At 44.9% G+C, this 25628-nt stretch overlaps 1 protein-coding gene across 1 annotated transcript in view; it reads right to left on the bottom strand.

Annotated features, from left to right (window-relative positions):
- CEP83 (centrosomal protein 83) overlaps positions 1 to 25628 on the bottom strand; it is a 198308-nt gene that overhangs the window by 126652 nt on the left and 46028 nt on the right. Inside the window, exons 5-6 of the mRNA XM_078675995.1 lie at positions 14378 to 14509; positions 4397 to 4648 (exon numbers count right to left, since the gene is read on the bottom strand). Of these exons, the coding sequence (XP_078532121.1) occupies positions 4397 to 4648; positions 14378 to 14509 (384 nt within the window). The remainder of the gene's footprint in view (positions 1 to 4396; positions 4649 to 14377; positions 14510 to 25628) is intronic.

The raw sequence follows: 25628 nt of genomic DNA, 5'->3' as shown, positions 1-25628 counted from the left end.
AACGTATATATGCTTTGTATTTTGAACATGTAGTCAGTCTCCTCTGCGCACCTCTGAGGGTCGTGTAGACCGAGGCTCCCCTGTCAGGGCTTGTATTTGAAGAATAAACGATTGAACCTTCTCCATTGCCGACTGAATTATTATAATACATATAGAATATGGGCTATTGGTAAGTATAGCCCGATAGATAACATTTTGAATCCTTCAGTTTCGCGGAGATTTGTGTAACCGAATTACGCAAATTCCACCCAGCCCTAGTCCCTACCGTTTACATGTCATTGTTAATGTTATCAGAGAGAAGTTTTCCTTGCAGGGAGGGTTGTGAATCCACTGCCGGTCATTCCCTTGTGTGTCAACAAGTAAAAATTCACGGCACCTGCTTCCGATCTGGCTTATTTGAAAGGAACTCCTGTTTGCCGCAATTATTCCCACTCTCAGACTGCTTTCGAATGGCAGTCATTTCGTTCTTAATAATTAGCACTGCTGCGGTCTGTGGGTGGGAATCCCATATGTGTTGTGTGTGTTTCCAAGTTAGTTACTTGTTGTAACAACGTACAGTTTCCCCCTCCACATAGGAGTGTAAATAGTTTGCAATGGCCTTCAATTTCAACTTTGAAAACAGATTTCAATAAGTTGAGTAGACTCAAAGGGTTATGGTTTCAAAAGGAAGTAGCTGTCTCTTCAGCTCGAGAGACCTCGAATTGCAGGTGGCGAGAACATTTAGTGAAATACAGTTATTGTTGAACATGAATTCCCCCTACATTTCGGAGAACTGATACATCAAATATGTAATGCGTATGATACCACGGGCCTGGCTCACTATTTTAAACATGTGACATCTTTTCAGATTATTTTCGGAGTAATCCCAGCTTTTATACATTCAATATTTTCCAGCGTGTTTGGTGAGTTCCTGCTGATGCTCGTCTTAATTTGCAGCATCATCTTGCGTTTCTTCTATGCCCCAATGGCTACTCCATTTGTGGTCCTTCCTGGTCAGGCATCACTGCAACTGTACCGTGAGCGAATGCTACAACTTTTTGGAATATGAACCTTAAATGTTCTGGATGCTGATGTTTGTTTAACTTTCCGCTATGCTTCCTTCACCTGTGAGCAACGTGTGTCCCACCGCATCCGGTGCCCCTTTCAATGGGCCTTGGATGTCGGCCTGGCGACACAATCTTACGCTGCCCTGGATTTCGAACTGTTGAATGGTCCCTTAGTGGCCCATAACCCGGACTGTTCCTTGGGTATGCGGTTTGTGTACAACCCAGTGTTATGGCCATTTGCAGTTGGCGATCCTTGTGCAACTGCACAACGTCTCCTAGATCGCAGCTTCATCGAAATCAACACTGGTTATCTTCTGGTCTTGTCAACAACTGTATACGAAGACCATGTTTGTTCTTTTGACCTGCTCTATTGGATGTCTGATATTTCTAATTTGGAAGGTTCCGAATTCTTACTGGAATCATTGTCTTTTCACTTGGCGTCCTACATCCTGGGTCCCAGCAACATGCAGTTATTGGACATATTTTTTGACAAAAATACTTTACTATTGATTTGACCATTGTCCCTACAAGAGACAATGACTGTTCCTAACAAAAATATTTTTTAAAAATGTACTATTCGCTTTGGGTCTGCTTATCGCCTGCTTTCTGTCATTATTTTGGTGCTACCATCCTGACCAAGGGGAGGGTGTCATATGTCCCTTGCAGGCTCACTGTTGTTTTCCCTAAGTTAGCATGATCGTGTGTGATTGCATTGCAGACTACCCTCTGCATGTTACCTTGAAACGCATCTTTCTTGTGCCACACTGTACTTTCACACTGAACCTGCCGTTGTTTTAAAGTTCTCTTCTTTCCTGAGATTTAGTGTGAACATCGTAGACAAGGTCAAAAAACAATGCCCCTTGTTATTCTGTTCTAGTCAGGCCCTAGCACCTAGACAACACATGCACATGCAGCTGTTGTTTGGGGACACATACTTTTGTTATATAGGTATGAACAGATAGGCAACAAGAAACTTGGGGAGGGATCTTTCCAGGGAAGAGATCACGACTGCATCTGAGATGTAGAACTTTCATCTGTGCATGCTAAGGTACGGGGTCTGCTGCTACCACCCAGAGATCTTCTGATACATAAATCAACGGGCTTCCATCCAAAGAGTGGGGGTTTCGGCTACCCTGTCTGATATAATGACAGCTCTTTTTATGATCTAAGAATTGCTTACTATGCTGACCATATTTGTATTAGGCATTCTCTTACTTAATGTGGCACGTATATTGCATACTAGAGCCCTCCATCAAAATTCCCCATCTTACCTCTCTGACAAATTACTCAAAGCGGGCTGTACTAGAACAATTAGGAGCAATAAAGCTTTTGTCCTTGTCCCTCCTTTGTTAAAAAAGAAAACAACACAGTCTCGCTCTTTCTCTGGAAACGCGCCCTCCATGTGGAATGCCCTTCCTAAAGATCTATGTTGCAACGCCTCCTACCCTTGCTTCAAAAAAGACCTCAAGCTGCTCCTTCTCAATAAATACTGGGGTACGTAATATATTGGCTGTGCCTACTAACTCTTCCCCCTTACATTTTCAATATAGGTCCCCTTTACTTATATTATCACCCCATCCCCCTAACCCATCACATTCTTTCTCACACACTATCTAATCTTTACTGTCTTCCAGTTCTTCTATCTCCGATCTGTTGTTTGATTTAGGTTTTCCTAGTTTTAGAAAGTTCTTAAAATTTCAATTTGCCCTGCCTCTTTAACTCAATGTACAAAAGTTTTCTTTCCTGCTATTCTGTATTTACAAATTCTGTAAAGCGCTCTGATAGTCTTGGGTCCAGTCAGCGCTATATAAAACCTTTTAAATAAATAAAATAAATAAACAATAGTTGAAAATAAACATTTTAAGGTGGTGGGCTCCCCGATCCCGAGAGAGCCCAGATGGCTACTCTTAACCCCTTCCACGCTCATGACGAGCTGGGCTCGTCATGCAGTAGCCTCCTGCTACACTGATGACGAGCCCAGCTCGTCATGAATAATGGTGTTCCTGTATTTACAGCACAGGGGAAAAATTCCCATAGCGTTCAAGTGGTTAATGATCAAGGGGCCCACTGATTGGACCAGATATGGGGAACTCTGGTTGGCCATGGCAGCCGGGGTGGCAAAAAGGAATATTGCCAGGGCTTGGGGGAGTCGGCTCCTCCACAGTGGGATTAGTGGGACGGGACCTCGATTGGTGTCAGAGGGCGGAGGAGACCAAGCAGGGGGTGCCCCAAAAAATGGAAGAAGATCTGGGGGCCTTGGAGAAGATACAGGGGAATGGGGAGTGGCCTGGGATAGGGGTCTTACTTTGAATGTCCAGTCAACAGTTAATACTGACTATTCTTTATACTGTACACTGCCTGTTTGTCTGATGCTATGTGACCAATGGATTGACATATCAACTGAAATGAGAAATGTTAATAAAAAAGAGTTTACAAAAAAAAGAAAATAAACATTTTAAACTTTCCTGTGTCTCAGTCAGCTCCTATTATGACTAGTATGAGTGAGTGAGCGAAAGGGTGTCCTGTAACCGCGATTCCTGAGAGGGTCAAGAGTAATCACTGGGGTAATCACCTGCTCCTCTGTGAATGAGTAGGAGGACATGTGAGACACTATAGTTAGTTGGTCTCAGGCTCATGGGTACTAAGGTCCCAGTCCATGCCTACTAAGGTTCTATGATCACAAGCATAGTTCTGTGACTCCGCAGAATTCCTGCCAAAGTGCAGAACAACAGGGATAATCACTAAATGGCTGCAATTTGTAAAGAATCCCCATCGAAGCATTATATTTTTCCATACTTTTCATGAATAAAGCAAGAGATGATGTTACTGTGAGTGACAGCACTTCTGGGGAAAACAAACCATGGCATGATTGAATACAGAAGAGTTGCTTTTGATAAAGGGACAGTAGTAAATTGTTGACTGCATGGATCCAGAGCATATCTTATTTTAGAAAGATATAAAACAAGCCTAGATATTCAACTGACAACCTACATCTAATCATCTACTTCTAGGAATGCAACAGACACAGTGACATTCAAGGCACAATTCACAAAACATTTATTTACATAATTGTTGTCAACCAATTCATAAGTACATCAAATTTTAATCAGGAGTCTGACAGATTCATTCACAGAAAATGATCAAATACAAACTAATTAAGAACATGAAGTTGTGCTACCAACCTCTGGATTTTCCACAAACCAGATACCAATCAATTGTGTGCTTAATGTAGATCGCCAGCTCCATGGCGAACAATGCCTGTACTCTTTCACTAGCACATACTGCAACCCTTTTCAAATTGTAAATCAAACAGGAATTGTATAGTGATAAGATACCTGTGCACATCTTACCTCCAAAGAACGAATTGTAGATTGCGCCTCGGTCAGCTGCCGCACCTGTATCCTATGGACATTTTCAGCCTGCATGCCAGAATGGTCTCGCTGAGCTCGTAATTCTGCTACCTCCGCTTCAAAGCCTTTTAATTTCTGAATTAGCTGAGCTTTGTCCTTCAGGAGTGCTTCTACACGTTTACTGTCTCTGGTTGGATCAACTGTCATTAGCTGGTTTCGCATCTCCACTTTATCTTTCTCCAGCCGTGCAATCTAGTTATAATGCAAGACATATTAAGCTTACAATAATGGACTAAGCAAAGACACAGGAGGAAAACATTACTTACCTATCAAACAGTCTGCATGATGTATTCCTCTGAATGGTACTGTGAAAGGAAGCCATAAATCGATGGAGTATCATATTACTCCACTTGCTATAATATTTACACATCTAGTAATAGTTCTGGCTGTTAGCCACAAGATGATAAAGTCTTATTCCAAAGATACAACACCATCCTATCCTCTAATTTATGTCAAAGCAGGTTATGTGAAATAGGCAAAATATTCTTGCATTCAGCTAAGAATATCTGTTTGAAAATATATTCACAAAAACCTTTTCTGATAACAAACAAATATACATTTTTCAAGTTAATCAATTGGTCCAACAGAGGAAAGAAAATAAAGAAACAACTTTTTTTTACTAGATTCAGTCAACCTCCTTTTGCTTCTCCAGCCAACAATCTAATCATGAACTTACACTACAAGGATAATAAGGAGGTATAGGTTTTGGAGGGCTGTACCATTATTACCAAACCAAACTAAATAACATTAGTACAAGTAAGATAAATCTAACACTCCAAATGTAGGAGCCGGGGCAGGGAGGAAGCGGGTCAGGGGACCCTGGACTGGGCCGGCCCGGGTCACTGGTGGAGGGGATGAGAGAACTGCAGGAGACAGAGGACCGGCCGAGAGTGTCACAGGGAGGGAGCTTGGTGCAGGAGGTAGGAGGGTGCTCACTACTACAGAACAGGGGGCCCCAGGCGCTCTGGTCTTAGGACAGGCAGAGGGTCTACGAGACATACGAACAGTCTTAGTTTGAGTTCTAGAAAGAGGCAGGTAGGTGTAGGGTGGGAAGTAGGAGAGAGGGAGTTGGAGGTAGAAAGATAAAAGGTAGAGTCAGGGTGCATAGAGAAACTTGGGGATAGGAAAGAGGTAGGTTTGAGGTTGCCAGATCAGAGACAGATACAGTTTGGAGTGAGAGGTGAGAACAGAGACAGGAAGATAGAGGGATGTGGGAGGGGTGATGGTGCTAAAAGGGGAGATGGACTGAGAGATGAGTGAGGGAAGGGGTGGGAGATCTAGACAGTCAAGTGTGAGAGGAAGGGTGGGGAAAGCAAAAGAAAGAAGCAGATAGAGAGACAGGAGGGACTGAAAGCGCGGGAGACAGAAGGTGAGGAGGGGAAGAGACAGGTAGAAGCAGAAAGGAGAGACAGGTAGAAGCAGAGAGGAGAGACAGGTGGGTGTGACAAGAGTCACTGCAGCCCTAGTAGAGGGGAAGTATGATGGGACGGGCCGGACCCGCTCCCGGAGGAGTCGCAGCCCCCCGAGGAGGGACCCCTGGAGCAGGAGGCCGGGCAAGGGTCCCACAGGGGCCCTCTCCATCCCCCCAGGCACCTTCTCCTCCTCTTCTTCCTCACCGTCGAGACCCTGTGGACCACCCCAGGTGAGACCCTCCCTTTGATTTGGGCTTCCTTTCATTCGAAGCACAGACCTGTTCCCACTCGCCCTCCGCTCTCTGTGGTATATAAGAGCTGCTTGGTGTGAAGCCTTTCCTCGTGTGCTCCAGCATCCAGCGCCTAGAAGCTCACCTGTCTGCAGGAAGCGCTGTGTATGTCAGTCACTGCTCACAATTCTCTCGGGGGGCGCGGGGTGTTTCATGCGGGTGATACTGCAGGGCGTGGATAAAATAAAACGAAAACTTACCTGATCCCGGTCCTGCACCGCCTCTGCTCCTGGGCCGGTCCTGAACAGGCATGCTCCCTCCCCTCCTGTAGCCAATCACAATGCTGCAATGGCAGCGTTGTGATTGGTGCGGAGTCCCAGACAGCGTCCAGTCGGGCACCGGAAGAGAGGCCAATTTCTCTATGTAGGCTGCATGCAGCCTACATAAAGAAAATGTAGAGTGTGCAGGACTGCTTTGGTCTGTCCCAGGGCCAACCGAACAGTCAGGGTACTCAGAGTGGAGCCACTCCTCCCGACCTACCCACCGGCCCACTCCCAACCAGGCATATCCTCCAGCCCCCCCCCCCCACAACCAGACATACCCTGCCTTCTGTTTTCTCGCAGTGTGAGAAGCAGAAAATAAAATGGTATTTAAAATACCATTTTGTTTTCTGCTTCTCCCACTGTGAGAAAGCAGTGGGCGGCGCTCCTCCGCCCTAATGGAGGAAACGCCCCTGTTATTGTGTGCCTCTTGCTGTGTCACACGCTACGGCCAGAGCTGCCGACTTTGGAACTGGGGAACCAGGTTGGAGTCTGGGATTCAGCTCAATATCCTGTGATTCTGGGCAAATCGCTTAATGTCCCTGTGGCACCCGCCCACTCTTACACTGTTTAGTGTTCACATTCACTGTCAAACTCTTGTTCAATATCTGTTTCTAACTCATGGCAACCCGTCCACTCCCACTTAAGTGTTTCTCACTCACTGTCACTCATTCACTCTCAAACACTTGTTTAATCTCAGGGTCTTGATCATGGTCACCCGCCCACTCTCACTTTGTGTTTCTCAGTGTCATGAACTCACTGTCAGTCACTCGTTCACCCTGTGTCTCACTTATTGCAACCAGTCAACTCTCACTTTATGTTTCTCAGTGTCACTCATTCGCTGTCATTCACTCATTCACCCTGTGTCTCTTATATTGTCACCCGTCCACTCTCTTTTCGTGTCCCTCAGTATCAGTCGTTCACTTTCATTCAACCTCAATCACTCGTTTACTGTCACTATTTGTAAATTGTTCACTCACTTTCACTTGCCCATACGTTACTCAGTTGCTGGCATTCTCACATTTGCTGCCATTACTTTCTCTAAATAACTTTCTCACCCAGTCTTCCAATGTCAGTGAGTTAACTTTTCGTCCTACTGTCACTCAGTATCCCAGCACTGACTCTTTCTTACAATATTTCAATAGTAATTTGTGGACTCTTTGGCACATTGTAGCACAGTATTACAACTTTAATAGTTTGACTCTAGCACCTGTGCAGTCATTCTGTGTTCAATATATATATTCCAATCCTAATCGGTTGACTCTTTGACACGGTCATGCAATAATTCAATCTTAATGCATTGTCTCTTCGGTGTACTGTTGCATCTTATTACAACATTGATGCATTGTCTCTTTGGTGTACTGTTGTACAGTATTCCGATATTAATGAGATGACTCTTTGACACTGCCATGCAATTTTTCAATCTTAATGCGTTGATTCTTCGGTGCACTGTACATACTGTGCACAGTATTCTAATATTAATGGATTGTCTCTTCAGTGTACTGTCATACAGTATTCTAATATTAGAGGGTTATTTCTTCGGTGTACTGTTGTACAGTATTTTAATATTAGTGGGTTGTCTCTTCGATGTACTGTTGTACAGTATTCCAATATTAATGGGTTGACTCTATGACACTGTCATGCAATATTTCAATCTTAATGCGTCGATTCTTCTGTGCACTGTTGTACAGTTTTCTAATATTAGTGGGTTCTCTCTTCGGTGTACTGTTGTACAGTACTCCAATATTAATGGGTTGACTCTTCGACACTGTCATGCAATACTTCAATCTTAATTTGTTGTTTCTTCGGTGTACTGTTGTACCGTATTCCAATATTAATGGTCTGACTCTTTGACACGGTCATGTAATATTTCAATCTTAATATGTTGTCTCTTCAGTGTACTATTGTACAGTCTTCCGCTATTCACGGGACGAGTCTTTAACACCGTGATGCAATATTTCAATCTTAACGCCTTGATTCTTTGGTGTACTGTTGTACAGTATTCTAATATCAGGGGTAACAAGCGCTATATAAATGCAAACCTTTTTCCCTCTATCTCTCTGCTATCCTTCTGAATCCAAATAACAGACTAACCTATCCAACACTCCAATTACTTTCATATTTCACTATACTAATAACACTAATGCTTTATGGGTTCTGGAGTAGCGTAATACTGCCGCAAAAGCGCTTCAACGCCTCGTCAGGGGTAGTAAGCGCTATACAAATGCAATTACAATACAATAGGAATTTCATGAAATTATTTCAGATTGAGCCATTCTTAGATAAGGAAATGTAATGTAAATTCACAAAAATGGATGCAGCTTAATAGAAAAAACACAGGCCTTTCGTTATCAACTGGTATAATTTCATTTCACATCAGGTTGAGAGAGTCCAAGAAGCACTGCCATTACAACTCCTTCTTTGGATGAGACAAAAACTCTCAAATAGTTAGACTATATGACCCAGCACTCTATTTTCAATATATCTAAGGATATGGTCCTAACAGTTTAACGTATTTCTTAAATTCTGATTTTAGTGGGTGATGAACATATTGTATCCAAATAGCAAATAAAGTCTTCAATGATGTCACGATGGTCCAAAATTTAAGTTAACATATGATCCTTTACTGAAGATTTCGTTTTCCAAACATAATTTCTCTTGTAGCCCAAGCCCTTGACTACAAGTAAAAATATGTTTGGAGTAGCCCACCAGAATGCCCACTAGATGCTAGGTACAGATTGAGTTTAAAAAACATTTAAATAACCTCACAGGAATTGGGGTGGGAGCGGCCTGTCCTGACATCAGGCCACACCTCCAACCCTAGAGGACACCAGCCAGAGTGCCCTTCTGGGATGGTAGATTGGAGGTTTGCTCCTATGCTAAGGACAGGATTTATCTGTAATCGGGTGCACTGGCCTTAATAGGGTGTACCAGGTTGTAAAAAGGGACAGTGTGTCCGATGTTTAATTTGAGCCCATAATTAATTATTTCCCCATTTTTCAAATAAATGGGATGTGAAGTGGTCCGCCTGTCGGGCCAGACACTCCAAGAGATTAGACAGTCTTTCTGCCTCACTAGGCGCTTGCACAGCCATTCACATGGCAAGTGAGAAGAAATCTGCATTCCTCTGTGTGCAGTTTTGACAAATGGGCATATAGAAAGGGGGAAATCTCCTCTATTCTGCCTCACCTGGGGTACAGAATGGCTATATGGTGAACAGTAGTAGGACCAGATGCCAAGATGAGACTACGTCACACAGCATTACTTTTCTCACTTTTTTCTCTTGGTAGTCTGGTGGGCTTTCAGCTTAGCTGATGGCTATGTACTTCACATGTTTGGGGACAACCAACAAACACCATATATCTTTGTGGCTGGAAACTGCCTGATGGCCCTTATGGTATATTACGTGTGTAGATCAGCCATAAAAAAACATGTAAAAACATTGTAACCTGGTCACATTTGTTTTTTATATCAACAATTAATTTCTCTATGAAAACCATGTGCGATGTACAAAAATGACCCACTGCTGAATTAAGACTTTTTTCTACTTTTCACACATGTATATTTGCGGGTTTCACACTTTTTCCCAAGGTAAACTATACCTCTGTATATTCCTGAAAGCTGGGAGGAAGGTGGTCTTAGTACAAGAATACTTGATGCAATTATTAGGAGAAAAAACATTTCTTGCGTAGCAATCCCCACCCCAAAAAACAAAACCTCAAAGTGTTGCTACATTTTGGCTACTTTCTCCATTCCCTCCAGGAAAATCTACAAATGCTGGGTACCTTTAGAGACGCCAACATGTGGGGCAAAAAAGGTCACACTTTTGCCCTCGATATCTTTTGTTGGAAAAACATTTTAAGGGCTTAAATGCAAACTGCCCCATACATTGAAAAAAGGCTCAGCACTTGGATTAGCGGTACAGGGGGGTCTCCGTACTAAAGGGGTTACATTGTAAATGTATTTATATAGCGCTTACGAACCTTGACGAGGCTGTGAAGTGTGTCTTTTGGTGAGAAAATACGCAGAGCAGGCAAGTTTGTCCCTCAAATTAACTCCCTTATTTTAACTTAAGTGCACAGATAATGTGAACTAATGAATGATTTTATCAGAGTAACTATTACTAGCTTTAGCCAGGTTTGCCAGCTCATGGTAACAAATGTCTATAGCAAACTTTTCAGCCGCTCTTTCACATCTTGGCTTCTGAGATAAAAAATTGCTGATTAGCTTGTTCGGTCAAACAATGTTACATTCTTGGTACAACTGATGGCGGTCTTCTTCCTTTGTCATGATCTCAGTCTCTAGACACTTGTATACTCCCTTTGTTAAGTTGTAACTATACCTCTGTATAAGCAGCATGCTTCACTCCCAGGACGACCACTGGTTGGCTAGTCCTGTGATTAACAGGTTATTTATTTTTCATTGGTCAATAAACCCTGTTGGACGCGGCCCTTTTTGCAGGGTTATTCCCAAACTTTTTGCCTTCCTCCACCTATTTTTCTGACCTTCTATTTGTTGGCTTTAGGACTCTGGCCACTTTACCACTGCTAATCAGTGCTAAAGTGAATGTGCTCGCTCCTCTATTACACCTGTTTAGCATATTTGATTTACTTGTAAGTTCCGTGTAAAGTGGTATGCCAAGGACTGTAAATTAAATGTTACTAGTGGGCATGCAGCACTGCTTGTGCCACCCACTGACATAGCCTTTCAAATTTGTCTCCGGCCTGCCACTGCAGGCCCTGTGTGCGTAGTTTACTGCCACTTTGACTTGGCATTGAAAACTACTTGCCAAGCCGTAAACTCCCCTTTTATTATACATAGGTCACTCGTAAGGTAGGCCCTAGTTAGCCCTATGGTCATTGTACTATGCAAATAAAAGGTAGGACATGTGCCTTTATTGTGTGGTATGTCCTGGTAGTGACAAACAGCCTATTTTGTTTCTCACTGCTGTGAGGCCTACTTCTCTCATAGGCTACCATGGGGAATTCCCTTATATATTTTAAGTGCTAATTCAAGATCAGAAAGGAGTAGCGTTTCCTTGTTTGGAATAGTGGTGATAAATCCTGCTTGCTGGTGTAGTTGGATTTCATATTACTATTTTAGAAATGCCACTTATAGAAAGTGGGCTTTTCTCTGTGCTTATGGCTCTTTGTGCTTCGCAGCCTGACTCGTCCAATCCACGTCTGGGCCTAGGTGACAGTTACACTTTGTGCAACTTTCCAGACAGCCATCACACAGGAAGGGTTGGGTGTGACAGGGTTACAACGGCAATCGTCTGCATACTGATGGTGTTCCTGGGCTCGGAGAGGGCGTTCACACTTTACAATTGTATAGGCGGGGTCACACACTGATGTCTGGAGCCAGGGCTAGATTGAAAGGGATTGTTGCTCACTTCTAAAGATTCCCTATGAAGTTCCCTCTAAAACAAAAACATTTTGGAGTATATGTACAGGAGCTCTGACCCTTACAAGACACTGTGTGGGACTTGTAACCAGATGCTTCGGGCTCTACATGCTGCACATTGCCAGCGGATGGCTGTGGTACCAGAAGGAACCGCCATTAGGATTACCTATGTTGTTGTGCTGGCCTGCTGTCTGTTGGGTTGCTTGAGGGACTGACACTTTGCTAAGGGCCTTATGTGCTAGCCTGCCAGCTGCCGACCACTGTGTGCTCTAGTCCACTCCCAGGGCTTGTGGTTTGCCCTGTGTCCTACTAAGGAGCATGCCCTCATGAGGAGCTGGGACTGAGGGCGCTACTAGGAAATTTGCTGTCATCCATCATGTGGTAAGCGCTGGATTCACCCGGACCATGGGTTTTCTGTCTGTGTCCTAACCCCCCCCCCCCCCCAGTCAGCATATGTGGAGCACTCCGTTCCTGTCTCTACATCAGTGTGGGACAGACCAACGGGGCGCTGGTTCCCGGCAACAACAAGTCTTTTGCATCAAACCAAAATTTGGCTGGACTACCTGTACAGCCCTCTGACCAGAGGAACGTCGTGGTGATTCGAGAGCAGAGTACTTGAGGCCCTCGAGCACCACTGTCCATGAGGGGGGACAGCGGGTGCTCCCTTTCCTAGTTGACAGCCGGTGCGCACTTGAAGGTCGACACCGCTGCTCCTTTACCAGGCGGCGTGGCCTGCTGTGCCGTATTCAGGGCACCTGAAATCAAGAAGGGGCTGCTAGACAGGCCCAAGTGGTCCAGCTGCTCCCGTTGAATTAGCAGGGATTCCCTGCATAATACGGGCCTGAGGCTGGCCATGTATGTGTAAGGGACTGTCTCGACTCTGAGATGATTCTTCTGTTGTGTTACACATGTGGCGGTCCCAGAGGCTAAGATGGGCTCCTAACTTGCTGGATCTCGCACTAGGCAATTTTGGGGGGATTGAGAATTTAGACCTCTCACCTGGACATTGTGAGGTTCAAAGCTTCTGTGCCTCACGCGTCCTGGGTTGATCCACAAAGGGGATCGTGGTTGCTTATTCATAACCTCAGAAGTACCATAGGCCTGATAGTAGAGGCACAGATGCTTCCATGCACTAGAGTTTGAGGCTGGAATACCAGATAAAGTATAATAGAAGTGCAGATTCTCCTGCACTTGTTTCAACCAGGCCCACACAGATTACCATAATCCCACTAACAGGAGTTCAGGGGTTATTGTGACTATCTTGTCTTACTGTTACTGATGTCCTTATGATGATACTTTATGATTAATGTACGAATGGTGATATTGGAGGATGTATCTGTTTTCCCCCAAACTGCTGCATTTCGTGCCATGATGTATGTTTTGATTCTTGCATTGTCAGGATAAAAAGTACTATTTCAGTGTTGACATAGTATGCACAGTATTTATGATTTATGTTGTATTGGTCTTGTGTTAAGCATAATATACTATAGATATATTTTTACAATCCTGTGTGGAGCTTCTTTTGTGGTGTGTACATTGTATTGCTGTGTGAATGTGTTGTGCAGACGCTTTACACATTGCCTCTGTTGATAATTCTGCTTGTGCAAAGCTACTAGAGGGTGAGCACATGTGTGTAACTTACTTGCCCTGACTAGAGTGGTGGGTTCTGTCTGGCTTAGGTGCTTACCCTAGCCAACCAGAAACCCCATTTCTAACAAACCTTTTCAGACAGTTCAATTGGTGTGTGAGAATTGTTTTACAATATCATTTGGTTTCAGAGTTATACAAACATTAAGGATTTGGAAGTTCTCGTGCACAGGCTGTGTGAAGTGGCATGTTGTGCCGTCCCCGACACACTCCATCAGATGCTTCAGTTCAGTGCCCCTTTTGTTGATTCATTCACTGTCTGACTGAATGAATGTCAGTCAGTCACTTACACTCCATTCCAAAACATGGGCAGGTACAAAAGGAGGAAAGAACCATTGCACTTACATTTTAGAGTGTTCTTGAGTTAGGTTTCCCCAACTAAATGCACATGTGCTGACCTAGTGTGGAGGTCTATATCAGTTGTGCCCTCTATTCCATATTAAACAACCATGCTAGTGGGGCAGCAAACAAGCATAGCTTGACTGAATGACCCGTGGACTCCCTACATTTTGTAGCATGCTTATACCTACAAAGGTATCGAAACCGAAGGAAACATTACATACAGTCAACTATTCTCCAAAAAAGAATTAACTCTTTGTTGTCTGGATTCGCCTCTCGTTTAGTGATAAGTTGGACTCCTTTTTCTCTTTGATGTATTCAGTTTGGTTTCCTAGAAGCATGCTTTGAGACACAGAGAACACTCTGCAGTAATTAGGTATGTTACACCCAGTCATTTAATGCATAATTCAGTGCAAACCAAGCCACATTCAAGTAAAAAGCACTCAGCATAGTTAGATGACATCGTGGTGTGCTGCAAGGAACTCCTGGTGACCTAATGGACCAACACAGGGAAGTGCCAGAATAAAAACTGTTTCATTGATAACACTTGCGATGACAATCACTACCTACCTCAGCTTCTTGTTTAATCCGTTTTTCTTCTAATATCCGTTGCTGCTCTTCTTTCTGGTGCTCAAATTCAGATTTCAGGAACGTATGCTCATACCTAAGCTTGTTGTATTCTGACCTATATTTTTCCACCTCCTAAAAAGTGAAAACAAGATAGCATGATTTCTCTAAAATGGTAATTATTAGACAATTTGCTAAATACATTTTTGTTGAATATTTAGGGAAGGTATTTTTCATGCATCATACTATCCCTGCTTAATAAAGCAGATCAGAATTCATGCTGTGATGTTACATTACCAGTTTTTCCTGAGTCAGGTGCCCAAGTTAGGAAATAACTTGCACTCAGGATCATGTTTATTATTGTTTTACAAAGGTGGAGAAATATGAAGCATGTTCCATTTTTACCTTACACCCTTCTTACATAATGACAAATGAAGCAGGCGTGTTTTCCACCGGATGTTTGCAACAAAATACAACTGGTTTATACTATTTGTGAAGCATCACTTTTCAAGCATAATATATAAGAAATATAGTGAATTTAGGAGTTGCGAGACATTCAAGCTCTGTTGCATATTGCACAACATAGTACAAATGTAGCAACTTTCTGCTTTAGTAAATTAACTCCACGTATTGTAGCCCACCAATAATCCTTCTTGCTGCATTCCCTACTACACAAACAGCAATGGACTCCGCTACAATTCTGCACCAGTGGGCTCCAACTATAATGAGATGAGCGAGTATCACCGCCTTGCTATGTAAACACTGGTTGAATCAATAACTTCTTGCAGACGATTTCGAAATTAAAACAACTTAATGTGTGACAACACACCTGCAGGCTCTCTTCAAGACAAGGGAAGTTTTCTGTGAAATTTCTTCTAATTCCAGATGGTTAGTGAACATTTAACTGTATGAGATTAAGAAGGTAATAGGAATAAACACCTTTGGCTTCCTGTTGCAGGCTAAGTACTATACCTTCACTAAAGGTTGAATCAATAGTTTTTACTGCAGGACACATCAGAGGACAACTGTTCATATCAACTCATTAAATATTTTGTTGACCATTGCAGACCAGCTACCGGGAAGGGAGGTGGGAGGGGTCATTTATTTAAGGGGAGAAAGATTGGAAGACCAAATAAGATAGATATATAAAGACGAAGATGGAAGCAGAGTAAAAAGAAAAAAAAGAAAGATGGCAGCTAAACAGAGATGGAGATCAACAGAATTAGACAAACAGTATGGCTGAGAGAAAGACCAACACAGAGAAACAAATTAAGAGAGGAACAGAGAGAAAAAACAGAGGCAAAGATTATTTATTGGATAGACTTACCTGGGGATTCTTGGACACCCACTCCTATAGACTTATGTGATACCCTAACTGCACGTAAGGGATGAGGAGCTCATTTTGGCCCAAATGTACGACCATTTTGCGAGAGCAAAATCGGTCGCAACCGGATTTGCGCATGCAAAATTGGTCATGCGCAATGTATAATTTTACGATGCAAATGAATACCGACTAGCAATAAATGAGACTGGTATTTACGATGAAAAAATAGCGAATCGCATTTTGCAAGTCGCTAATTCCAATGTACAAAGCATTAGCAAATAGTGAAAATGTGCAAAAAAAAACATTTGCACATGCAATTTACCACTAACCAGAACCATGTGGTAACCAGGCCCAACCTATAAAAACAGACCCAGAATGCATCAAAAATCTTTTCACAATGGCTGCCCTGTACGTGATAGCGAGGAGAATGCGGATACTGGCTACTCAGCAGAGTAGGCGGAGACAGCAGAGGATTTTCAGAGTTAAGATGACATTGTTAGAGAATGCAGCTGAAGAGATTTATGACCAGTACAGGCTGAGTAGCACTGGCATCCTAAACCTCATAGACACCTTGAAGCCACAATTGGATAGCAGAACCCTGCGCAGCAATGTAATCCCCACACATGTGCAGGTGTTGTGCTCCCTCCACTTATTAGCCATTGGTAGCTTCCAAGATGTCATTGCAGTGGCCGGAGGTGTGTTGTAGAGTGTGCTTTTGCATTTCCTTTGCAATTTCCAAGATGCCATGCTACACCAAATAGATCAACACATCTACCTGCCATGAGATGATGAGGAACTTGAAAATACAAATCGTCAATTTTACAGAATAGCAAGGTTTCCAAAGGTCATAGGGTGCATAGATGGGACCCATGTGCCCATATGTCCCCCATCTCACATACAATACATATCCCATAATAGGAAAAGCACACATTCCCTCAACATCCAAGTTGTCTGTGATGCAAACAACATAATCACAAACATTGCTGCCAAATATCCTGGAAGCACCAATGACTCATATCTTCAGACAGAGTGGTATATACCAGAAATTAGAAAGACGTGACTTTGATGAAGGATACCTATTAGGTACTGAATGTACTTGTCCACAGTGACATGTATTTGCACTGCAACGTCTGGCTGCATGCTGTCTCACCATCATATATCTCTCACCATGTGACAGCGAGTATGCCCTGCGGCCATGGATCCACACACTGTACCTGTCTCCCAACAACGCACATGAAAGGCGGTACAACAGGGCACATCGGCGCACCAGGACCATGATTGAGCGCAAATTTGGCATCCTAAAATCGCACTTCAGGTGTCTCCACGTGAGTGGTGGATCCCTACAGTATACACCTGAGACAGTGTGCAAGATGGTGGCAACATGTGCCATGCTCCACCACATGGCCTGCAGGGCTGAATTGCCCTGGGATGTGACTACTTCAGAATAGGAAGGATGAGGACACAGGACCACCTGCCCAACAGCAGTGGGGTGGCAGCTCTGTAGCAGAAGGGAGAAGGCGCTGGGACCAGATAGCTAACAATTAGTTTTAAAGGTACGTCCAAAGTAATGACACACCACCCTCTACATAAGACAGTACAAATTGTGAATTCAACTTTGAATTTGTGCTTTATTGTGCAAGCTTGCACAAACAATAGCAGGACAAACTGTCCATTACAAACATATGCCCACAGAATTTGAAGAAAGTGTGGGGCAATGACTGTGCAGTAACTCAACACAATTCACTTCCTGCCTCTACGTCCTGCCTGGTAAGAACTGCCACTTGGAATTTCAGCCTGGCGGCTGCTACTCCTACACATCATTGGTGTTTCCGCAGCAGAGACACTACTGCGGCTGGAAACCTCAATGTCAGCGCCCTCTGTAGCACCACCACTGGCACACATATTTGTCTGCGTTTATCTGTTGCAGGCCGCATGCCATATCACCACTGTAGTGGCCCATCTCCACCTGAAGACCCAGGGTGTGGTTCGTGTGTTGGGAAGTTGCATGTGCTAGCCTCCCAATGGCCCTGGTCAGGGCATCCATGTTGTGTTCCCTGCTGCGCTCCATGTGTCTGTGCTGCCCCCTCTCCTCTGCCAATTCTTTGCACAGACCACCAATGGTACCTGTGAGGTCATCAAATTTAGCTTCCAGCCGGCACTGGTTATCAGTCATCTTTTATGTGATGTCCCTAAATCCCTAGGTCAGCCTAAGGTTCATCTGCCTCTGCTGTTGCTGTTGAGGGCCCTGGATCTGGAGTATCGCCTGTTCCAGGCCTCCAAAAAAAATCTGATTGGGTGCTCCAGCAGGGGGCTGAGTGTGCAGACTGGCTTGCATACGCATACGGACTGCTGGGTTGGACGCACTAGCAGGACCCTGGTGACAGGAGTGTGTCTTGATGCTGCTGTCTGCTGTGATGCTGATGTCACACTGGCTACAGCCTGTGATGAGGTCAATGCTGCAGTGTCTGGGACTTCAGGACAACTTGGGCCACTGGATGCTCCCCCATCCTGCCCTTCCTCCATCTGTACCTGATCCGGACTTCCCTCCATGTCATCTGCACCGTGCTCTCCTCCCAGTGGTGTATCTATGTGGCAAAAGATGTAAGGTGAAAATAAACTATGTGACTCACTATCTCAGTGGTGTTGCAATGTCTATCAGCTCACATCATTCAGTTACTACACTGTATATGACACGGACTACATTTCCCATAATGCATCATCTGCTTTTATTTAGTGTGGCGCAGAAATTTTGGGTGTGGATGATTAGTATGTTTGGGCAGTACAAGCTTAAGCGGTGAAATAGACTTACATATTTCACACTTACCAGGGTTAGGTGGTGCTGTGATGTGTCAAGGGTGCCAAATCCAACAGCTGCCGCCCTCTCCAGTGTACTCTCCACCATGGCCTCAGCTGCAGATGGTTCAGATGCAGAGAGAGGGTGGCAGTACGTCTCACACCATGTCTTCTTGATGTTGTCCAGGGACCTGTGTGCCACACCCAGGGCATATATGCGCTGCTGCATTCTTCTCCAGATCTTATGTTTGTCTGCCTCAGGGACCTTTAGAGATGCCCGCCCAAACAGTTCCTCGTGATTATTGCAGCATTCCTCAATGTCCATCTTCTTTTCAGAGAATTTGAGTTTCCTCAGCCGCTCCTTTCCACCCTTGCCACTGGCCTTGCTGCTTAAGGTTTTTCAGAGAGCCTGCCTGCAGTGTTGTACTGTGCTGCTGCACCTGACCATGTGCTGGATAATCTGCTCAGGAATCTCCTGGGCCACCACGTCCTGTTTTGGGGTCCTTCAGCTCTCCCAGGCAGTGTTTTTGCGTTTTTTTCTCGCGTTTGCAATTTGCATAAGCTGATTGTGCTTGTTTTGGGCTCTCTCGCTTTTTGTGCATGCTTTGGGTCCTTTTCAACTGGCAATGCTATTTGCAAGTGCTTAACGACTCGCAGATAGCCGCGACGCGAGCGACTCACAATCATGTTGCCAATATGGTACGTAGGTATCGTTTTGAGAGTCGCGAATTGCAACGTGACGCAATTTGCAAGTAGCAGTTTTTATCGGTCGTACATCTGACACTTTGAGACAGATAACAGCTCAACATCTGAACAGCGATGTGTTGCTCAGGTGGAAAAAGGGTGACAGAGTAATAGTACAGTAGTCACTACTCTGACTAAATACATACCATTAATCAGGGCTTTCCTTGAGTGGTATCATTTATAGAATCCCACATTTTGACTACTCATATGGTGCAGACCAAGAAAACTTGGCAAAGATGATGAATAGGTATAATACAGAATCGCTTGTTTTTCAAAATCAGGACATCATTATTATGACTAGTATGGCCGGGAAAACAGCTTAGAGTAAATTGGATCCGAGATTTTTGGCACAAAATAATAGCAACAATAGCCGAAATAACACTACACACACTGGAGATCTCCCCTCAGGTATGTCTATTGAGATTGGTGAACAGTATACAAGCACTACAATATTATTTAATGATGCAATCTCACAATAACGGTTTAAATGAAATTGGGTCAAGGATATTCCAGAAAATGGCCAATCTCTTGATTGGTGATACTTTGTTCTACATACTGTTCCCTGATGTAAAGACTTTCCCCAAAATATGGCTTGTGTGATATGCAAAACCATATATTACTGTTCGCAACTGTACTATGTCATCAAATGAGTAAGATGAAGTGCTTTGTATTTGATTACTTTGAACATTCCAAATAAATTTAAAAAAAAGGTTTGTTGTCACTACAAAATACTTATTGCTGTTTCTACGGATTTTTAAAAAAAACATTTCTTTATTATCCATTATGACAAGCTGTATACATGTTACAGCATTTATACACAGTATTACAGCGTCGATCTACTGGTACAACAATTAGAAGACTTATGTCTACAGTTTTTCTTTCATTTTTGTCTGTTTCTTCTTTTTGTCCTCAGTGATACCAGTTTTCGATTTGAGTACAGTGTTTAATGGATTCAAGAACACTTGTAACCTCCCCCAACCCCCCTTAAGTAACCGGTGCCGCTAAATGATATCCTATCCCCAAATCCATCGCTATTCGTTATGTGTCTGTTACTTCTTGTTCTGCCACTGACTAATTGTTGCAATGTGGTGCTCTTCCTCCGCCAGGACAGTAGGAGCCTGAGAAGTCGACTCTCCTAGATCTTTTATCTCTTTTATCATTGCCCCCCACGCCAGCAACACATCAGGGAGCTTAACATCCCTTCTGGTGGGTCTCATAGGGTTTTCTTCAACCATTGCCCATTCTTTGAGATCTTTCTTCCATTTGTCCAGCTGTGGGCCCTCTGGGGATAACCAGTGGATCGCTATTCTTCTCTTGGCTACCGTTAGACCCAATACCAGGAACAGTCTAGTTGTTTTACTTTTGGGAATTAAGCCGAGAAGGCATGTGTGTATCTCTAGGGCTATTTCCCAACCCGTGATTCTGTTCAGTTGTTCCAGAATAGCAGCCCAAAAACCTTGTATTACTTGGCAATGCCAAACCACATGGATAAAAGGCCATACTGGCAACGAGGGCATTTGGGGTCTCTAGATGGATTGATAGCGTGCAGTCTCTTGGGCGAAAGATAAGTCATATGAACAATATTGTATTGTATTTGTTTAAATCTATTACGGATCAAAACTTTGCAGACGTTTTCGTGGATCTTCCCCGAGTCTTTTGTCAATATCATGTGTGCACTGAACCCTTGCCATTTTTCCTCGATTTTCAGGGGCTTAGTCATTTTATCTTCTCTAAGTGCCCTGTATAAGTGGGAAACCAGTTTTCGCCCACTCACCATTGCAATATAATGACCAGTGTTCATGTAGGCTCAGGGGCTTCCAGGAACATCGGCCGAAGGTGACGAGCCATAGCTGCTATTTCAGCATATTGTAAAAATTGACCGGTCCCTAGTTCAAACGTGGTGACTGCGTCTTGGTAGGTAATGAACCTATTTCCTGGGTAAAGCTCAGAAAACATCAGACAGCCCCCCTCTTTCAATTTTTCAACAGACATATGATGCTCTATTTGAGAAAACTGAGGAACGACCCAGATATCCGCCTCTTGTGCGTTGGGTATCCTTTTGATCCGCCATCTGATTGTTCTATCCCAAATGATGCCCAGGAGTCTGATTAACGGGGGTATTCCTCTCCTCGCGTCTTAGCTGTCCAGAGCAGCACCCCCAGCTGTCCCCTACTATAGGAACCGGCTTCCTGGGCACCAGGGCACTCAGGGGTAACTGCGCTCCAATCGCATCAACTGGAGTGTTCCCTCACTGATGTCCTGGGGCCTCAGTACTAAAGGACCCAAAACTGGATAACCAAGTACTCCTCTCCAGCCCTTGACTCTCTCAGGGTAGCGAGACAGAGCAGTCCAAGGCTTACTCAAGGAGGTGAGGTGGGGTTAGACATTCAGAATACAGTGTAAACCGTACCACCAGCTGATAAACTCAATGTCCAATCAGTGCTTTACTTTTTATAAAAGAAAAGTACTTTAATACACATAAGATAATTATTCTACACATAAAACTAGGATAAACAGTGAAAACCAGAAGTCTCTACAACCCTCTGGGGCAGAGTTCTGACCCCAAACAGTATTATAGCGCCTAGACGCCAAGCACTATAAAAACACAGTTAACATGAAAATACACAGTAAGCATTGCATATTACAGATCATGTTACACAGGGCTGTTCTCATTCACTAGAGCCTTGATACCAAACTTTGTATTGAAAGGATATAGTTTCAGCATATGATGCGAAGTCAAATGGTCGTGATCGGCCCCATAACCCCCCACCCAAAGCAACAGAAGTGCCCTCCCATTGTGAGTGAGGACACCGCTCTAGTGGTGTCAGGGATCTGATCAAAGGTGCCGGATGTCTTGGCACAGTTTACTGGAGTCCCACTAGTCCAGTAGCCACTGGCTAGCTGAAGGAGGGTAGTGGCTGGACAGAGTGCCAGTTCACCCTGATACCCTCAGAGTTCACAAAAAGTAAGGTGGGGGTCTGCTTCACTGGCCTCTCTTCCCAGTTACTGCTTGTACAGGCTCCCACAGCGCAAGGGAGGAGCCTAGAGGGGATTTGATCTCACCTTCAAAGACTAGAATCAAGCATCCTCCTCTCTCTCTGGCTCTTGTCCTGTGCTGCAAGCTTCTTTCCACCAGCCTCTGTGATGTGCTGTAAGCTTCCTTCCCACACCTTTGGTGATGTGCCGCAAGCTTCCTTCCCACACTGGGCAGCTGTCTGTAATTTCCTTGGTCCAAAGCGAACGCTCATCCAAGCCTCACAAACAGCTGGTCTGTAATGTTGCCTTCCTTCCAGACCGCAGTGAACAGAGTCTTATCTCTGTCTTCACACCGCGGGGTCGCGGCTGGTAACTGTCCGAGGGCCCTGGTGTGGCCACTCGACAGTCATAGACCAGTCTTGAACAACACCTGACCACTCAGGCCAGACTTTTATCACCTCTGATTGATAGGCTCATCCAATCAGAGGGTCTGCTACTTTTTACACCTCCAATCACAGATCATTCACCGCGTGTTCAATGCATGGGTAAAGCATGTAGCAGGTCGTGTTCTGGTATCAGGCTGCGCCACCCTCTAGAGAGGAATTTTAATTAACTCCAGCCCAGGAGGCCCTGACAAGTGAGGGAGGGTCCTATCCACACAGTTAGTGCAGCTAAACCCAGATAAGAGCTGAGAGTCTCCCCCAGCCCACCAGGCCTTTCCAAGGAAATAGGGAGGGGGACGGGGGAGCTGGGATGTCCAGCAGGACAGCTCGCATTCCTCACACTGGCTCAAATCACCATTCTTGCCCTGTACACCCACGGGCTCTCAAACACACATCAGCCAGACAACAGCAACAGGCCCACAGGCATGGTAAACTCAACAGACTTGGTCAGGAGGGTGCCTAGGTACTCACCCCTCCTGACTATAGATGTATTGCTGCCACCACTATCAGTCTACCACAGCCTTAATAGAGAGGGCAGTAGCCACTCTCTGAAAAATAGGGGTGCACTAGGCATGCCTCCTCGACCTCAGAGCCAAGCTCTAGGGTCTCAATCCAGGTAAACAGGGAGACCCTCAGTGGACATGTATGATTGTCATGCTCACTGAGGTAGGGATCTAGAAACTATACAGTAGCTTTTTGAGTGACTTGCCTGGAGATTAGCATAAGGCAGGGGAAGCACTCTCTCCAGAGACATGCAGGAGACTTCCCGTCCCAACATATGCCCTTCCCAGATCAGAATGGCCGGTACTTACTTCCCAGTGGGAGAAGACCGATCATCTGATTGGATAAACCGGCGGGAAAGTCCATCTGCATTACCGTGCTGTAAGCCTGCTTTATGTTCCACTGTAAAATCTAGTCCCTGCAGAGATATGGACCACCTGAGCAACTTGGGATTTTCACCTTTCATTGCCATAAGCCACTTGAGGGGCTTGTGATCTGTTTGAACCACAAACTTTGCACCAAACAAGTAAGGCCTGAATCTTCGAAGGGCCCACACTATGGCAAAGCATTCTTTTTCAACTGCAGACCAGTTCTGCTCCCTGGGGAGTAGTCGGCGGCTGATAAAGGCCACCGGATGCTCCCTTCCCTTTTCATTGAGCTGGGCAAGAACTGCCCCAACTCCCTTGTCTGAAGCATCTGTCTGAACAATGAAGGTCTGACTGTAATCAGGGGCCTTCAACACAGGTGCATTGCATAGTGCAGTCTTCAATTCATCAAATGTCTTCTGACACTCTTCAGTCCAGATCACCTTCCTGGGCTGCTTCTTAGAGGTCAGGGCTGTCAATGGAGCAACAATGGTCCCATAGTTTGCTACAAAGGTCCGATAGTAACCAGTAAGGCCAAGAAAGGCCCTTACCTGGGTCTGAGTAGTGGGAGTCTCCCAGTCCAGCACCGCCTGGACTTTAGCCTCCGGGGGGCGAACCTTCCCATTACCCACCTAATGTCCAAGATAAACAACAGAGGACTGCCCAACTTGACACTTGGTTGCCTTGATGGTCAGCTTGGCCCCCTGCATCCTCACCAACACCTGCTCCAGGTGTCCCATGTGGTCCTCCCAGGAGGAGCTGTAGACAGCAATGTCATCCAGGTACGCCACACAGAACTCTTCCAGGTCTGCCAATACATGATTGACTAGGCGCTGGAAAGTGGCGGGAGCATTCTTCAATCCAAAAGGCATAACTTTAAATTGGTAGAGGCCCCCTGGGGTTGAAAATGCTGTTTTCTCCTTGGCACCAGGTGTTAATGCAATCTGCCAGGTAACCGCTGGTTAGATCAAAAGTACTAAGGTACTTTGCGGCACCCAACCTATCCACCAGCTCATCAGCTCGGGGAATAGGATGGGCATTAGTTTTTGTCACAGTATTTAAACCGTGATAGTCCACACAAAAGAGCAGTTCAGCTGACCCCTGCTTAGGCACCAGCACCACTGGACTGGCCCAGGTACTACGGGAGTGTTCAACAACCCCCAGGTCAAGCATCTTGGCCACCTCAGTCTTGATGCACTCTTGAACCCGGTCTGACATCCTATATGTCTTGCTCTTAACAGGCAGGGTGTCCCCTGTGTCTATGTCATGCACACAGACAGGTGTCAGTCCAGGAGTAAGTGAAAAGAGATGGGAGAATCTCCCCAGCAGCTCTTTACACTCCACCTGCTGTTCAGGTGTCAGTTCAGAGGCAAGCTTAACTCCCTCAACTGAACCATCCTTCTCATCACCTTGCAATAAGTCAGGGAGGGTCTCACTCTCTTCTTCCACCTCTTCAGCCATTGCAAGCAAAGAAACTGTGTACTCCCTGCGAAGACACGGCCTCAGCCGATTGACATGGAATACCCTTTGGGGCTCCCGTGCAGCACCTGTGTCAACTAGATAATTGACATCAGAAATCTTCCTAACAACTTTGTAGGGGCCACACCACTTGTCCTCCAGAGCCCGGGGACAAATCGGCTTCAGGACCCAAACTTCCTGGTCCTCCTGGTACCCAGTCAGCATAGCCTTCTGGTCATACCACTCCTTCATGAGCTGTTGGCTGGCTTAAAGATTGTTCTTTGCTTTACTCATGAGCTGGGCCATCAGCCTACGGAGGCCCAAGACATAGTCCACCACATCATGGGTAGGGGACTTAGGGTTGCCTTCCAAGCCCTCCTTTACCAATGTCAAGGGACCTCGGACAGGATGCCCAAAAAGTAGTTCAAAGGGACTGAACCCTACCCCTTTTTGTGGTATCTCCCTGTAAGCAAACAACAGGCATGGCAAGAGGAGATCCCACTTCCTCTTGAGGGGATCAGACAGAGTCCCCATCATGCTCTTTAAGGTCTTATTGAAGCGCTCCACCAAACCGTTGGTTGCGGGATGGTAAGCGGTGGAGAAGTGGTAAGTCACCCCGACCTCTTCCCACATGGCCTTCATATAAGATG

The sequence above is a fragment of the Lissotriton helveticus genome, chromosome 1_1 (genome assembly GCF_964261635.1).
Source record: "Lissotriton helveticus chromosome 1_1, aLisHel1.1, whole genome shotgun sequence".
Classification (NCBI taxonomy): Eukaryota; Metazoa; Chordata; class Amphibia; order Caudata; family Salamandridae; genus Lissotriton; species Lissotriton helveticus.
Note: the sequence above shows the minus strand (reverse complement) of the source record. Positions and strands in the feature narration are given on the sequence as shown.